We start from the raw sequence: 17,768 nt of genomic DNA, 5'->3' as shown, positions 1-17,768 counted from the left end.
GCTCTACCAAAAGGCAGCGCAGCCGAAGTGGCGAAAGTTTTCGTCGAGAACATCCTGCTGCAACATGGTGCCCCAGAAGTCCTCATCACCGACAGAGGAACGGCTTTTACAACAGAGCTCACCCAAGCCATTCTGCAATACAGCCAGACAAGCAACAGGAGGACAACTGCCTACCATCCGCAAACGAAATTATCTTTTATTTATTTACAAATACTGCAGCCCGGAAGGGCTATTGCAGGAGTGGGTGAATACAAAATGTGAGAAAGAAAATCACCATACAAAAGAAGCATATGTGAGGAACATGACTAAGGGGAGCACTCAATGGCATCCCCAAATTCTCTATGTGGTAAACAACGAATGGAACCAGGCAGGTCTGTCCAAAGTTCAATTGTCCGAGGAAAAAAACTGTATTTAAAGGTGTTGGTGCGAGCAAAAAAGACGGGTAAGTTTAGGTCATTGCTTTTTCTCGTGATTAGGGGCTATGCGCGGCTCAGATATGTGTTAGGGGAAGCATAATGTGGAGAGTAAAATAGGGTGCAGAAGTTTCAGAGAATTCATGTGACGACAGTGGGAAAGAGGGGTTAAACCGAGCATATTGAGATGAGATGAGGGTGAAAACATTCTGTCATAATGGCGGTCTATGAGCGAACCGCCTTTTTCTGAACAGATTCAATTCTGTGGATGTCCGAAATTTTGTAAGGGTTCCATATGGTAGCCGCATATTCAAGAATAGGTCTTGCAAGTGTTTTGTATGTAATGAGTTTAGTTTCTTTGGGGGCAGCACGTAGAGTTCGGGTTAGGTAACCAAGTTTTTTGTTAGTCCTTTGTTGCAAGCTGTTAGAATATGTTCTGACCAGGATAACCCTTGGAGTGAAAAGGAGGCCTAAATACTTATATTCATATGCGCACTGCAGAAAAGTGGATTTATAGGAGTAATTGAAATATGAGCAATTAGCATGCTTGGGAAAGGACATGGCGACTGTTTTTTTGAAGTTAATGTTCATTTGCCAGAGTTCACACCATTCACAAAAACTTATAAAAGATTGATTCAGAGTCTTATGATCGTTAGGTGAAGAAATCACATTGTAGAGAACGCAGTCGTCAGCGTAAAGCCGAATTTTTACTGAAACAGAGCTTGGAATGTCGTTAATATAAAGCAAAAAAAGCAATGGCCCTAAAATAGAACCTTCGGGCACAGCGGAAGATACTGATGCGTCAGGAGAGTTGAATGAATCAAAAGAAACATACTGTGAACGACATTAAAGAAAACGACGGATCCAGTCAACGAGAAGAGGGTTATTAAGGATAAGGCTTAGTTTACGTAATAGTTTAGGATGTGGTACAGTATCAAATGCTTTGGAGAAATCAATGAAGAGCGCATCTACTTGATGACCTAAATCAAGAGCAAAACTGATGTCATGTGGTAAATTCTGTTAATTGAGTGACTGTGCTAAAACCACTACGAAATGCATGCTGAGCGCTGCATAAAATGTTATTAGACTCAAGAAAAGCGATAATGTGTTTATAAATTATTATGTGTTCAAGGAGTTTGCATGCATGAGAAGCTAAAGAAACGGGTCTATAATTTAGAAGAGATTGTTTCTGCCCAGATTTGAACAATGGAATGACTCTAGCCCGTTTCCATGAACAAGGAACTGTACAAGTAGATACTGATTTCTCAAAAATCAATGTGAGGTATTGACCCGTCTAAAGCGCATAACGATGAAGGAACACATTGTTGACATTGTCTGGACTGCAGCCTTTTTTGGTGTCAAGATTTAGAATAAGGTTCAGGACTCCTTGCCCACATATTGTAACATTGGTAATTGCACAGGACACGTTAGTTGTCGTGGAGTACAGAGGAATTACGCCATTGTCCTGTGTGAATACAGACTGAAAATATTCATTGAAGACTTTAGCAATAGGTCCAGGATCACTTATTTCGAAATCATCTAATAGAAATGTCTGGGTGGTGTTTTTCATTGGCGAAATTGAGCTCCGAAATTTTCGTGGGTTATTTTTAATTAAATTAGGTAGAGTGAACTGATAATAAAAGTTCTTAGCTGCGTCAATTTTTTGACAGAGTTCTTCCTTCATAAAGCGGAACTGGTCATTTGTTTCGGCATTCATGTGGCGCTTCCGACGTACTCTGGCTACTCGACGCTTCAAATGCAGTATTTCCCTTGTCATCCAAGGAAGGTCAAGATTTCTCTTTTTTTGTTTTTAATGACACATAGCGCTCTATGCAAGTATGAACAATGTTTTCAAAGTGGGATACTATAGCATTGATATCACTGGTAGTGCATAACCGGGAGAATCTGTCGAATGAAATGCTTAATGTGTCCAGTATGGACGTATCATCTGCATGATTATAATCGTAAAAACTGGTATATTGATAGTGGCGCCTTGAAACTGAAAGATTAATGGTAGCAATACTAGCCTTGTGATCGGAAATACCGTCCGTAATCTCACACTAAAAGCCACTTGTAAAGAGCGGCGCATTTAGGAAAACCAAATCTAGTATGGAGGACTCTCTAGTAGGATCAGATACAATTTGTTTTATTCCAAGGGATGGTGAAAATTCAAGCAACTCTCTAGAAAGAGGGCCGTTATCACCAGTTACCGATAGTGAGACGTTAGGTACATTGAAGTCCCCCATGCAGATTAAATTTGAAGAGCAAAAACCGCGCTCTTGGATGAACGCGTTAAGGATCGGTATTTCATTTGAGGCATGTCTGGGAGGTCGATAAAACACACCAATGATTACGCTTGTTTTATTAATGTGCACCTTACACCACATCGTCTTGATTTCAAGTGGTGGGGATTGTAGTACAGAAAACTGTAGGTCAGAGCGCAAAAACAAGGCAAGGCCTCCGCGTCTGCCCGCTTTCCTGTCTACTCTTATGACGTTATATCCTGGGGGAGTTACTTCGCAGTCAAAGATGTCGTTATGCAACCAGGTCTCAGTAGCACCGATAACATGCGGGGAATGTGATGCCACCAAAGAGGAAAAGCTTCAATATTTGTTAGGTAGGCTTCTTACGTTAAGATTTAATATGCAAAGTTTATCCTGCTTGTCATTGATAAGTCAAGGATTGTTCCCCTGGCAGAGCGTTAAATGATGGTGAGTGGTGCGATCTGGAGCTTTTACAAGAGAGTTGGAAACAACATCCCAGTTGTAGAGCTCATTATCAACAAACGCATGGTCCTACCTGAAGTGTACCACTGCACCATTGTTACGGAATTGTGCTGTAGCGTCCCACAATTTTTTACGGATGGAGCGCACGTTTGAATAAAAATCTTTGGATAAGCGCCACTGAGACCCTTTTAGCTTATAGCCATTCTTTAGAGCACTAAACTTTTCACGAAAATCTAGGAGCTTCATAATGATGGAACGAGGTCTCCCCGCTCTAGGTCTACCAAGCCTATGTAATCGCTCAATTTGAGGAAAATCAAGCTTTAGTACGTCAGTAAAAAAATGGTCTCACGGAGTGCTTGCACAAGACCCTCGCCGACATGCTAGCAGTGTACATTGACGTCGAGCACAAGACGTGGGACGCGGTCCTGCCTCATGTAATCTTCGCTTACAACACGGCTATGCAAGAAACAACACAGCTCACGCCGTTCAAGCTAGTTTACGGCAGGAACCCGACGACGACGCTTGCCGCCATGCTGCCGCGCGTCACTGACGAGGAGAATCTTGACGTCGCTACCCACCCGCCTACGGATCAAGAACCAGCAGCGTACCGACAGCCGACACTACAACCTCCGACGACGCTTCGTTGAGTACCAGTGCGGCGACCGTGTTTGGGTCTGGACCCCGATACGCCGACGAGGACTGAGTGAGAAACTATTGCCACGGTATTTCGGACCCTACAGAGTCATCCGACGTATTGGCGCACTGGACTATGAGGTCATGCCAGACGGCATTTCGCATTCACAGGGGCGCCGCGCACGATCTGGAGTAGTCCACGTGGTGCGTCTTAAACCCTTTTACGGACGCTGACGAACTTTCCCTATTTTGTTGTTTTCTTTGCTACGGGTGTTTTCATTTATTACAATCTTTTGCAGCATCGGGTCGATGCTTTTTAAGAGGGGGGTAATGACACGTGTTCTTATCTTTATCGGGCGACCACGTTTGGCCGCCTAACAAATGTTATCGTGCAGCGCAGGACGCGCCTGCATGTAAAAGAAGTTTCTGGAATGTTATCGATGGTTCCATCCGCTGTCTGTGACCGAACCTTGTGCAATCTGATTGCATGTGTGCGCGACGCGAAGAATGTAGAACTTTGTGGAAGGCACGCGTGTCCGGTGATTAGTCTGGAACATTCGACGACTGCTGTATAAAAGCCGACGCGCTTGACACGCTCATGAGATTTTCGACGATCGCCGACCTTGTTCGCCGCTATCGTTGTGCTATAAGTGTAGCCAGTTTTTGTGGGCACAGGTTCGCCCGATAAAAGTTAGTTTTGACTTTCACAGTATTGCTACTGTGTTCTTCAGCGTCACCACCACGTGACAATATGGCGATGAAAGAGGTCAGGAGGATATACCTGGGACTATCGCGCGGGTTTTCACACCCCTGTAGATTGCAGTACTTCTTCTAGGACCTAGCGCCGGAATGTATGACATAACGGGAAGAAGCCGTCCAGAAGTGGAGACTTTTCTTCGTTTTGCCCCAAGTTACTGCGCTCATTAAGCCCTAGAAAAAAGTACCAACAAGGCTGAAATTTGAACTCTTGTGAGGGGTGCTCAACCTCTGTCAGAGGTGCCATAGAGTGTTGTCTTTGCTATGGACTGCATCATACCAGGAGGCACAAAGTGTCGAAATGGCTGGACGTGTCTAGCTTACAGATTATAGAGAGATAAATTGAGCGACCTTGTGCGGTGCTTGAGTTTGCCATATTGCGTGTACATAATAATAATACCTGCTCCTTGTCCTTGATCTTCCGCCAGGGTAGCTGCCCGTTGACAAACTCCACTAGCATGTAGAAGAGGGACCACAGGTCGTCGTGCCTCCCCATTTCCTGCAGAAACGAAGCATACCTCATCAGGTCAGACAATCAAATCAACCCATTGTCAGCCTCATATGCACAGACCTCACCGGAAGCTTGTACGTCGCAGCTTATTTGTTTTATTGCGATTAGCACTATTAATCTTCTTCCGCGTCTGTCTGTCTGAAAATTCTTAAAATTTGGGTAGTGCTGATGAGAAGCGCAGCAGCTCGGCGCGCCGCGAATGATTCTCGAAGTGAGCAAGCACCGGCGGCGCCACACGCAAAAGGGGGCGCACAAGGCGCTCCCAGAGGAAGCGCGAGAGCGCACAGCCAGCCCACGACGTATTTCGGCGGCAGCGGCAGTATGATGCGTCGCTAGATTCCTAATAGCACTAAGGTCGACAGTCATCTTTGAGATTGGTTCTGATAGAATTCGATCGTTCGTTTCGGTCTTGACTTTTGTGGTAACCTCGCCCTCCTGTTTCTGCATTCTTCTCGTATGATACCTTCTGATGTTCTGCAGTAGTGCTGTTGTGTCAATGTATAAAGCAAGACTTATGTGTTAACTTAAATGAGCGTCAGGAGCGTGGATTTACAGTGTGTACTATTGAAATCGTAAATACTCGCCCGACTGTAGCACTTAAAGTGAGATGCTTAAAGAAACAATTTGAAAGCGATCAAGACTCTACTTCTGTAAATGGTACAAAAACGCAATTACATGGGTGACGTGCGGCGTACGCATGGAATGTAACTAATCCAGTGTCAGTTAGCTCAATAGAAAGGCATTACAGTGCATTTGAATCGTGTTTCGTCACTGATGCAGAATAACTCTAGGCAAGTATGTTTATGTTACCAAAGGAACCAGTCTTAAACCAGACCAATGATGTACAGGGACACTGCAATATTTAATATGTCAAACTATGGTATGGTAGAAAAAACGCATGAAATAGCAAAGACGCTATTCTTATCGAACATGTCAGGCATATTACAAGGACTTACCAAAGTAAATGCTTGGCCACTGAACTTCCAGAGGATGCTAACGACATCTCGGTGTTTTACTCCTCGACAAAGAATGCTGACGATTCAATGGCCAAACAGTTCACCGTGTCAAGAACCCACATGCTCTTGGTCAGACCCTGGAACATGTCTTGGAGTTAGGCATGAACATGTGCGTCAGCGCTTGCTTTGCCTTTTCATTTTTGTATCCTCTTCACCTGCTGTTAATTATAAGTCTTGAGATCACTAGCTGTGCGTGCCGGGTGACCGAAACCCTGCCGTCTTTTAGTGTTGAAGGCACCACTTGCGTGGGACGAGAATCGTGATATTTTGTGCAGCGCAACCACGAGCCTTGTCATCGCCCTGTCATGCACCATTCGCGACGGAGGACTAACGATGCATGTTCTCTATAGACAATAGTGTTTGGCCGTAGCAGACGTAGCAGATAATTTTGCTTTGAAAAGTAATAGTAAGCGAGGAATTTATAATTGATTTGTCCCTGCCACTCTATATAAAATGCCATGCTTTCTTTTTGGCAGCAGCGAGCACCGTAAATGTAAAGAGTGTGCTCGAGTGTGCGTAAGTGGCACCGCCACCTACGATGGCCTACCGGTTTGCCGCGATGGTTTCGCCGCCTACGGTATGCGCGGCCAAGCGACCACTCGCCTTGTTCTTGTGGGCGTTGACCGAAGCGTAGCGCACAGTTCCTCGGAATCCGGCGGCCGCTCGCGGTGGCCGCACTTCGCCCGTGGTGGTGACGTACTGGCGAGCCAGGCCGAAGTCCAGCATGTACACCTTCCGCGACGAGTGGTGCGTCCGCCCCATGGCGAAGTTGGACTGCGAACACGACGTCACTCCCTCAACGAACAGAGCGGCACACACGCGAGCGCTGGCTTGACATTCGAGTGTCAACGCTCACCAACCAATCAATGCTCGCATATGCAGCTTGTTCATATGACGTAACAGCTCTCTCTTCACAAGCTTCACAGCTCCTCTTGTGCCTTTTGCTAATCTCAACTAGAATACTGTCTCTCAGCGTCTGATTATTACCAAAATAATACAGTTGTCGTTCTACGCCCTAACGTCGTACATATCTCTAGATCTGCTTTCCATCAAGCGTCGGCCAGTCCTTGTTTTATATTTAAGTTCCTATCATACCCTTCAATTTCCAGCTGTGATGGTTAGCACTGCCAGAGTAAAGCGATTATGTGCCATAATTCCTTTAGAGATAACGACAAGCTGGCGTTTTTCGCTTCAACGTGTCCCTAAAGTGCGCACTTGGAGTCATTTGTGCTATTCTGCAGATTCCTTCTGATCATCGATGTCCATCGTGACAATTTGATTTTAATAAGCGTAGCCATTATTATGGTCTAATATTGTCTTAAAGGCACACTTGCCAACAGGTTTATGCACGCAACGGAAATGTTCCGCTTTCTCTGTGTCGATTGTCTGTAGGCAAGTGACGCCCATACGAACGCGCTCAATCTTCAACAGTAGCCGCGAAGGGCCGCCTGCTTGCGGAAATACAGAAGGGGACCAGGAATGTGCAGCATGAAACCACTGTGGCAAGCGCACAAGAAATATTTAGAATAACGGCGCGCCAAAAAGTACGGAAATTCGCTATAGCCGTTCAATACAAAAAAACAGAGTAATGATAAAACAATTATTGTACTATATTTTCGCAAGTAAAAGGAAAGAGCAATTAAAAGGCATTGTGCGAAATATGCCCAACAGAATGAAAAAACAAGAAAGCACGTTTTCTGGAGGTATCAATCATGATGTATTGTAATCTCCTCAGACTGTTACGCATAATAGTGCTCTCGATACTATAGTGCTGACACCAGTTCTTCATATTAAAGATGGGTGCCCAGTTATGTATTGGGTTCCCCATTTGAGGTGGAAATATCACATAACCATGTTATTAGCAAAGACAACCATTCCGTAGCTTACCTCCGGAGCAACATTAGTCAGGTCCCTACAGCTGCGAAAATAACAATGTTTAAAACACTAGTGCACCAAAAATTAAGAGTGCGCATGCTCCACCTAAGATCCTTTTCAATCGCTCTGAACATCATTCCTAGAAATGGTACATATTAAAGCAGCGCGTTTTATTTTGAATAATTAAAATCGCACCAACAGTACCTCCGAAATCTATGAATCTCTTTCGAATCGATTTCGAATCGAAATCTCTTTCCTTGCTGTCACTTAAAACACGCCGCAAAGCATTTCGTCCTACGCCTTCTGACAACATATACCATCAGCCAGTTTTTGAAGGTCAGTTCGTTGAAACAACTCCGTAACAGCAGAACTCCGTACCGTTTTGTGGTCTGGCTTGTGCTCCACTGCGCATCAGCTAAGGTCGTTGGAACACCGTGTTATCGTTCGGTGCGCTTTGGTGATAGCCATAAAGCAAACGTCAATATTTGTCGCACTAACGGCTTTCTTAAATTTATACCGCGCCCGCTCAAAGGGTGGGACCACCTTTCATCAGACACATTCCTACTTCAGCCCGTAGCTTGTTTTTCCCCTCGATGCGCTGTTACTTTGGTAATGAATAATGTGAATGCTAGTCTTCTTGTTTGTAGATCGTACTTCGCATCGCGTTTCATTTCTTTTATTTGTGTGAGCCTTGAAAATTGCAGGCTCATACGTGCCTGCGCATGTAAAAGCATTTATCTTTCTCGTGCTTGGTTTTTAGATACTTCTGTACTCCGCTCGCCTCTGTAAAGCTCTATGAGCTTGAGGGTAAAGTGAATAAACAAACGCTGGCATGACTTGGTAGTTTAGTTGTACTTGGTTTGCACAACTTGATATATAAGGAAATATATTTGCGGGCGGTACAACACAAACGAAAATTTAGCGCTTACTCCACTCGCTGATTGGCTTACGTCTTTCCTTCCTAAAGTCGCGCTCTGCGTACGTGTGGTCTATGGCCAATTATTATCGCGTTTGTTACTTATTTTCATTGTGTTTCGAGGAGGGCGTGCCAGTTGGCGGTCAACACATGTGGTTTCTGATTTGGTCCTATTCGTGTGCGAAACTGCGCTACGCAGGTTACTTCCACGAAAGACACGTTTTTCATGGGTGCAAAACGGCGAGAAGCCAGGCACACACTAGCCTGACGTGGATAACAAAACCCACTGAAGGCGCTGCACGTCTTCCAACTGGTAAATTTTTTTTTCACTAGGTTTTATTATCTGCCACAGTACGAGCGCTCCAGCTCATGACCCGCATCTGTGCTGTCCTTTTCGTCTTACGCGTGTATTCATGTGAACTGGAAAAATGAGGCTTTACGTTCCAAAACCACGGTCTCATTCATGGTTACATTGGCCTTAGTTTTACACTGACGATACTGAATGAAGAACAAGACGTGGAAGCGCAAACCACCAACTGTTTAATACTGTTAAAGAACGCGCTTATACAAGGAGATATGGCGCGGAGGGGGGAAGATATAAAAAATATGACAAGGTGACGACGTGTGATCGTAGTTTGGGCCAGGCATACATCGTTCACTTGTACCCGTTCGTCCTGGCAAACTCGACCTCAGCTTCGATAAGCGCGGTGGACGGAATGCTCACGCACATCTCTTTTTCTTTAGCTATCGCAAAGCCTCCCATATTTCTAGCTCCGTTTTCGCTTTTGATGTGCCAGTGACTGTGGTGCTTTCTAGTAGCAGAGAGCATTTGCATTGTTTGAAATGTGCAGCCGAGTTGCTAGGTGATGTCAGAAGCTGGCACGTATATTTGTGCTCCCGTAACCTATAATTTGCTATCGTTTGTTAACGAAGCTTTCCCTCAAGTCTAAGGCCCGTATTCAGAAACAGAACTTAAGTAGGGCGTCAATAAGTGCGGGAAAAGTACGAGTTTTAGGAAAGTTTTAGGCGAGTACTTCAAAAACGACACTTAAGTATCACTTTCGAAAGTAACACTTTTCGAGTCAACTATGTCGTCTGGTGTCGAGGATACGTAAATATTTTACGTGCACGATAGGTTCAATCGCAAAAAAAATTTTTGCAGCAGAGGAATGTGGATATAACTGTTTCAGTGCTTGCTCGTGCATTCTTCTGAGTAAAATACAAAGAACGGTTTGGTTCTAACGCTTTACTCAAACTCGTCTGGCCACAAGTTGCACGTTGGTTTTCACAGCCACTGCGGTTCTGTGTGTCGCCGTCCCGAATTTTTTTGGTTTAGCTGCTGAAAACTTGCGGCGTTCTTGCGCAGAGAGCGTGTGTGCGTTCCGTGTTTTCAACCCACGCGGACGATGTAAAAAAGGAAAACGAACTTTTCTGAAGAAGAACGCGCCGTGCTCCGTGAATCCGTTTCGCGCCATCGCAGCCTTTCGACAGCGAAAAACCTCCGCGTCATCTCTTCCGGGACTTGTGATTGGTACATGAGTGCAGGCAATGCACCCGCTCACACTAGTAAACCGTGCGATGGTGCAGAACTCCTCCATTACGGATGCCAAATCATTAGCAGTTGGCAACTTCACGAGCTGCGGGAACAAAGTTTCGGCAGTCATTCTTGACATTCGTGCAATGATTCGAGACACAGCTGCTTGGGAAACATTAACTAGGTTCCCGGTGACAACCTGAAATGTTCCGGCGCCGTAGAATCGCAGCGCGATTAGAAGCTGGAGCAGCGGCGGCACGGGGTGACCGCGTCCGTTGTCTTTGGGGACCAGTGGCAGCATTTCCAACAGCCGTATCACCGCTTGCTTGGAAAAGTGGTACCGCCACGAGAATTCCGTGTCGTTGTATACTTCCATGGGATTCGGTTGATCCTTAAGCCGTGGCCGTAATGTCGACACGTATCGGTATGCCTCAACCTCCGTAATATGGCGCACACCTCCGGCGAAATCGGCAAAGTCGTCGAGGCTGCCGTAGCAGGCGGCCATCTTGCTTGCTAGGCGAGAGTAGCGAAAGTCGCACTTAAGGTTGCCAATGATCATACTTATTTCCCGGCACTCAAGTGTCGATTAAAGTTTACTTTAAGTACAAGATTTGTCCATGAAACGCGTTAAGCATCGACCGGCTACTTAAGTCATAAGTTAAGGGTAAGTTCCGTTTGTGAATACGGGCCTAAATATTTTAAGGCAGTTTGCCGTGTGCGTATCATAGCCACGCACGCTTATATCGCCTTCCGTTTCTCTACCACGGGTGCGCTTTAAAACCACGGCGCTGCAATTTTGCTTTCCTTTCCTTCCTTCTTCTGCGCCCTTAAACTGGCTCTCTTAACTACTACACGCAGAGACAAAGCAACAACACGCGCATGCGATCCCATAGATGAGATGAATACATATATATATATATATATATATATATATATATATATATATATATATATATATATAGAAAATTATCAGTCATAGCTCTCGTAGTATAGCCTTCTGGGCCGTTTCCTTTTTTTTTCTTTCGAAAGTAGTCCTATTAGGGTTATAATTACACGAAAGTATTTCGCCCTCGTCAGCAGCAGTCCTTGAGATAGTTATTCTGGCGGCTAGCTTCCCACACTATGCGCGCCGCCCTCGCACCTGTTTAAGCTTTTCCTAGACGCTAGAGTTATACTATGTCCGCGCAACCTTGAGCGGTCGGAAAGCGTGTTTTCCCCTCTTGGCCGGCGGAGAAGGGAGGCTTTGTTCCGGCCGCAGAGCCCTCCATGTCTCAGTAAGGTGCCTGGTGGTGGTCTCCACCAGAAAGAAAGTATGCCTTCCAACCACAATGCCAAAACTGCCAAAAAGCGACTATCGCGGACACCATCAGTCCCTTTCCACGTAAATATGAGGCTCGAAGCAGGAGCTATGGCGCTTGAAAGTAACCTGGGGCCTGACGAACCAACCGACTGAGCTATCTTTCCGGGCAACATCCAAGGGTCACGGGATCAAATCACCTGTAATGTTCCTTTTTTTTCCTTTTTTTTCTTTCTTTTTATTGTCTTTTCCGTTATTTTATCACTGTGCGGGAAACCTCCTAAAAAAACTATATATATCCTCAATTATGTATGGCCACACATGTGCAGGTCAAAAATACCAGGTTCTCTAGCCGAGTGCCTGCCTTGCGGTATAACGGAGCTCAGATTGGTCCACCTTGACTGATCAAATAGGGCACCACTGTAGGTTAAATGAGGCGTACAACTCCTGCGGGACCCGCCGTGGTTGCTCAGTGGCTATGGTGTTAGACTGCTGAGCACGAGGTCGCGGGACCGGATCCTGGCCACGGCGGCCGCATTTCGATGGGGACGAAATGCGAAGACACCCGTGTACTTAGACTTAGGTGCACGTTAAAGAACCCCAGGTGGTCTAAATTTCCGGAGTCCTCCACTACGGCATGCCTCAAAACCAGAAAGTGGTTTTGTCACGTAAAACCCCATAATTTAATTTTTTAATTTAACTCCTGCGTGGACGGTAGAGTACCCGTCTCCCGTGCAAGAGGACCGTGGTTCAAATCCCGGTGCAAAGCAAATCTCCACCGGAAAATACAAAAAAAAACCGTGTGTTGAGAAAATTGCACAAACAGGCCTGGAGTGCGGCCTGATCCCGGTGACCAGAACCGGTAACGCACTCTGTCACCAGAGCACGATTGGCCACCCTGGTGCAGTCCTTGGCCACAACCTCCAATATGAACACAACAATCAAACCCCAGCCCTCAGTCCCCAGCAGCCGCGAAGCAACTGACCATGGCGGCGGTCAGATCTGTGACGCTGCAGAGGGTGCTAAGAATACCTGGCTCCGGACAGGCCGCCATTGGAATATGAACCTGGCAACGTTTAACGTTAGCACCTTATCTAGTAAGGCGAGTCTAGCAGTGTTATTGGAGGAATTAGAGGGTAGTAAATGGGATATAATAGGGCTCAGTGAGGTTAGGAGGACAAAAGAAGCATATACAGTGCTAAAAAGCGGGCACGTACTGTGCTACCGGGGCTTAGCGGAGAGACGAGAACTAGGAGTCGGATTCCTGATTAATAAGGAAATAGCTGGTAACATACAGGAATTCTATAGCATTAACGAGAGGGTGGCAGGTCTTGTTGCGAACTTAATAAGAGGTACAAATTGAAGGTGGTACAAATCTATGCCCCTACATGGAGTCATGATGACCAGGAAGTCGACAGCTTTTATGAAGACGTGGAGTCGGCGATGGGTAAAGTCAAAACAAAATACACTATACTGATGGGCGACTTCCATGCCAGGGTAGGCAAGAAGCAGGCTGGAGACAAGTCAGTGGGGGAATATGGCATAGGCTCTAGGAATAGCAGAGGAGAGTTATTAGTAGAGTTTGCAGAACAGAATAATATGCGGATAATGAATACCTTTTTCCGCAAGCGGGTTAGTCGAAAGTGGACGTGGAGGAGCCTGAATGGTGAGACTAGAAATGAAATCGACTTCATACTCGGCGCGAACCCTGGCATCATACAAGATGTAGACGTGCTCGGCAAGGTACGCTGCAGTGACCATAGGATGGTAAGAACTCATATTAGCCTAGATTTGAGGAGGGAACGGAAGAAACTGGTACACAAGAAGCCAATCAATGAGTTAGCGGTAGAGGGAAACTAGAGGAATTCCGGATCAAGCTACAGAACAGGTATTCGGCTTTAACTCAGGAAGAGGACCTTAGTGTTGAAGCAATGAACGACAATCTCATGGGCATCATTAAGGAGTGCGCAAAAGAAGTCGGTGGTAACGCCGTTAGACAGGAAACCAGTAAACTATCGCATGAGAAGAAAGATCTGATCAAGAAACGCCAACGTATGAAAGCTTCTAACCCTACAGCTAGAATGGAACTGGCAGAATTTTCTAAGTTAATCACCAAGCGTAAGACAGTGGACATCAGGAACTATAATATGTATAGAATTGAACAGGCTCTCAGCAACGGAGGAAGCCTAAAAACAGTGCAGAAGGAACTAGGAATGGGCAAGAATCAGATGTGTGCGTTAAGAGACAAAGCCGACAATATCCTTACTAATATGGATGAGATAGTTCAAGTGGATGAGGAGTTCTATAGAGATTTATACAGTACCAGTGGCACCCACGACGATAGTGGAAGAGAGAATAGCCTAGAGGAATTCGAAATCCAACACGTAACGCCAGAAGAAATAAAAAAAGCCTTAGGAGCTATGCAAACGGGGAAGGCAGCTGGGGAGGATCAGGTAACAGCAGATCTGTTGAAGGATGGTGGTCAGATTGTTCTAGAGAAACTGGCCACCCTGTATACGCAATGCCTCATAACCTCGAGCGTGCCGGAATCTTGGAAGAACGCTAACATAATCCTAATCCACAAGAAAGGGAACGCCAAAGACTTGAAAATTATAGACCGATCAGCTTATTGTCCGTTGCCTACAAAGTATTTACTAAGGTAATCGCAAATATAAAGGTACTAAGGTACTAAGGTACTAAGGTAATCGAAAATCGCAAATAATAATAGAACCTTAGACTTCTGTCAACCAAAGAACCATGCAGGATTCCGTAAAGGCTACTCGACAATAGACCATATTCACACTATCAATCAAGTGATAGAGAAATGTGCAGAATATAACCAACCCTTATATATAGCTTTCATTGATTACGAGAAAGCGTTTGATTCAGTCGAAACCTCAGCAGTCATGGAGGCATTACTGAATCAGGGTGTAGATGAACCATATGGTAAAATACTGGAAGATATCTATAGCGGCTCCACAGCCACCGTAGTCCTCCACAAAGAAAGCAACAAAATCCCAATAAAGAAAGGCGTCAGACAGGGAGATACGATCTCTCCAATGCTATTCACAGCATGTTTACAGGAGGTATTGAGAGACCTGGAGTGGGAGGCATTGGGGATAAAAGTTAATGGAGAATACCTTAGCAACTTGCGATGCGCTGATGATATTGCCTTGCTTAGTAACTCAGGAGACCAATTGCAATGCATGCTCACTGACCTGGAGAGGCAAAGCAGAAGGGTTGGTCTGAAAATTAATCTGCAGAAAACTAAAGTAATGTTTAACAGTCTCGGAAGAGAACAGCAGTTTACGATAGGTAGCAAGGCACTCGAAGTGGTAAGAGAATACATCTATTTAGGGCAGGTAGTGACCACGGATCCGGATCATGAGACTGAAATAACCAGAAGAATAAGAATGGGCTGGGGTGCGTTTGGCAGGCATTCACAAATCATGAACAGCAGGTTGCCAAAATCCCTCATAAGGAAAGTGTATAACAGCTGTGTGTTACCAGTACTCACATATGGGGCAGAAACCTGGAGGCTTACGAAAAGGGTTCTGCTGAAATTGAGGACTACGCAACGAGCTATGGAAAGAAGAATGATGGGTGTAACGTTAAGGGATAAGAAATGAGCAGATGGGTAAGGCAACAGACGCGGGTAAATGACATCTTAGTTGAAATCAAGGTAAAGAAATGGGCATGGGCCGTACATGTAATGAGGAGGGAAGATAACCGATGGTCATTAAGGGTTACGGACTGGATTCCAAGGGAAGGGAAGCGTAGCAGGGGGCGACAGAAAGTTAGGTGGGCGGATGACATTAAGACGTTTGCAGGGACAACACGTCCACAATTAGTACGTGACCGGGCCAGTTGGAGGAGCATGGGAAAGACCTTTGCTCTGCAGTGGGCGTAACTAGGTGATGATGATGATGATGATGATGATGATGATGATGATGAACCTATAATTTAGACAACGTCTAGCTTGCCCTATGTATACTTTCCCGCAAGCTAGTGGGATTTGGTAAACAACTGAAGTAGCACATCCCACTTAATTTTCACGTACTTAGTCTGACAGACCGTAGCACTAGGATTGCCTTTTTTGGATCCTGCGTTGACCCTCTTGCACATGCCTTTTAGTTTTTGCGGAGCGGAGAACAGTACTTGAACATCATGGTGTTGGGCTGTCTTTTTTATCCTATGTGACAAGCCATGGTTGTAAGGCAACACCGCGCGTTTTTTTCAATTTTTCTTTTTTCTGTGTTCTTTGCCTTTTCCTGTTGGTACTAATTTCGGGCAACAAGTTTTCACATATTTGTACCACCATACAGCTCGGGCAAGAGTCATAACTCAGGATTTCTTTTTCTCCTCTAGTTTTGCAGCACCTGCAGATGTGCGAGCCTCTGAGCGTAATCCTTATGTCAAGTTACTGCAATCGACCTTCGCTAGGAGTCTCGTACGTGAATTCTAAACCTTCGTGCTGTTTCTCGAACATGCTGGTGACAGTTTCTACGCTAAATGGATCGGTTTGGTTTTCTTTCATGCACACCAAATGATCCTTAACATATCTGAAACAGGTAGTTATGTTAGTTTCTTCAAACAAGGCGGCAAGCTTTCTGTCTCCCACACTCAAAAATAAGTCGGAAAGCACGGGAGATATACCAGAACCAATAGCGATACCATCTTTCCGCTCATACACAGTCACCATATTCGATAAACGCACCACGTAGCTACAGTTTTAGCAAGTTCAGAAAACTAGAATTAGTGAACTTGCACACGTCCTGAAATTTGGTGTAGCCCAACGTGTTGATGGCTTCTTCTGCAGCTTGTGCTACCGCTGGATTCGGGACACTGTAGAACAGGCCCATTTAGCGTAGAAACTGTCATCACTATGTTCAAGAAAGCGCATGAAGGTTTAGAATTCGCGCACGAGACTCCTAGCGAAGGTCGATTGCAGTAACTTGACATAAGCATTAGGCTCAGAGGCTCCCACATCTGCTGGTGCTGCAAAACTAGAGGAGAAAAAGAAATCCTGAGTTATGACTCTTGCCCGAGCTGTATGGTGGTACAAATATGTGAAAACTTGTTGCCCGAAATCAGTACCAACAGGAAAAGGCAAAGAACACAGATAAAAGAAAAATTGAAAAAAACGCGCGGTGTTGCCTTACAACCATGGCTTGTCACATAGGATAAAAAAGACAGCCCAACGCCATGATGCTCAAGTACTGTTCTCCGCTCCGCAAAAACTAAAAGGCATGTGCAAGAGGGTCAACGCTGGATCTAAAAAGGGCAATCCTAGTGCTACGGTATGTCCGACTCAGCACGCGAAAATTAAGTGGGATGTGCTACTTCAGTTCTTTACCAAATCCCACTAGCTTGCGGGAAAGTATACATATATAGGGCAAGCTGGACGTTGTCTAAATTGTAGGTTACGGGAGCACAAATATACGTGCCAGCTTCTGACATCACCTAGCAACTCGGGTGCACATTTCAAACAATGCAAATGCTCTCTGCTACTAGAAAGCACCACAGTCACTGGCACATCAAAAGCGAAAACGGAGCTAGAAATATGGGAGGCTTTGCGATAGCTAAAGAAAAAGAGATGTGCGTGAGCATTCCGTCCACCGCGCTTATCGAAGCTGAGGTCGAGTTTGCCAGGACGAACGGGTACAAGTGAACGATGTATGCCTGGCCCAAACTACGATCACACGTCGTCACCTTGTCATATTTTTTATATCTTCCCCCCTCCGCGCCATATCTCCTTGTATAAGCGCGTTCTTTAACAGTATTAAACAGTTGGTGGTTTGCGCTTCCACGTCTTGTTCTTCATTCAGTATCTTCAGTGTAAAACTAAGCGCAATGTAACCACGAACGTTCACCAACTAGCCCCCTTCATTGTTTTACTAAACGGTCTCATTATGAAGCACGCCGTAGTAGCGGACTCCGGAAATTATGGACCCCCTGGGATTCATTAACATGCACCTGCATCTAAGCAAACGGATGTTTTCGCATGTGGCCCCCGTCGAAATACGGCCGCCGTGGCCCGGATTTGATCGCTCCACCTCCGTGATTAGCAGCCCAACACCATAACCACTAA

At 45.4% G+C, this 17,768-nt stretch overlaps 1 protein-coding gene across 6 annotated transcripts in view; it reads right to left on the bottom strand.

Annotated features, from left to right (window-relative positions):
* Positions 1-17,768, bottom strand: part of Asator (tau-tubulin kinase asator) — a 476,910-nt gene that overhangs the window by 39,061 nt on the left and 420,081 nt on the right. For all 6 annotated transcript variants that reach the window (XM_065425394.2, XM_065425393.2, XM_065425395.2 and 3 more), the window contains 2 exons: positions 6,659-6,829; positions 4,929-5,027 (listed from right to left, as the gene is read on the bottom strand). In XM_065425394.2, coding sequence (XP_065281466.1) covers positions 4,929-5,027; positions 6,659-6,829 — 270 coding nt within the window. The remainder of the gene's footprint in view (positions 1-4,928; positions 5,028-6,658; positions 6,830-17,768) is intronic.

This window comes from Dermacentor albipictus, chromosome 7 (assembly GCF_038994185.2).
Source record: "Dermacentor albipictus isolate Rhodes 1998 colony chromosome 7, USDA_Dalb.pri_finalv2, whole genome shotgun sequence".
NCBI lineage: Eukaryota > Metazoa > Arthropoda > Arachnida > Ixodida > Ixodidae > Dermacentor > Dermacentor albipictus.
Note: the sequence above shows the minus strand (reverse complement) of the source record. Positions and strands in the feature narration are given on the sequence as shown.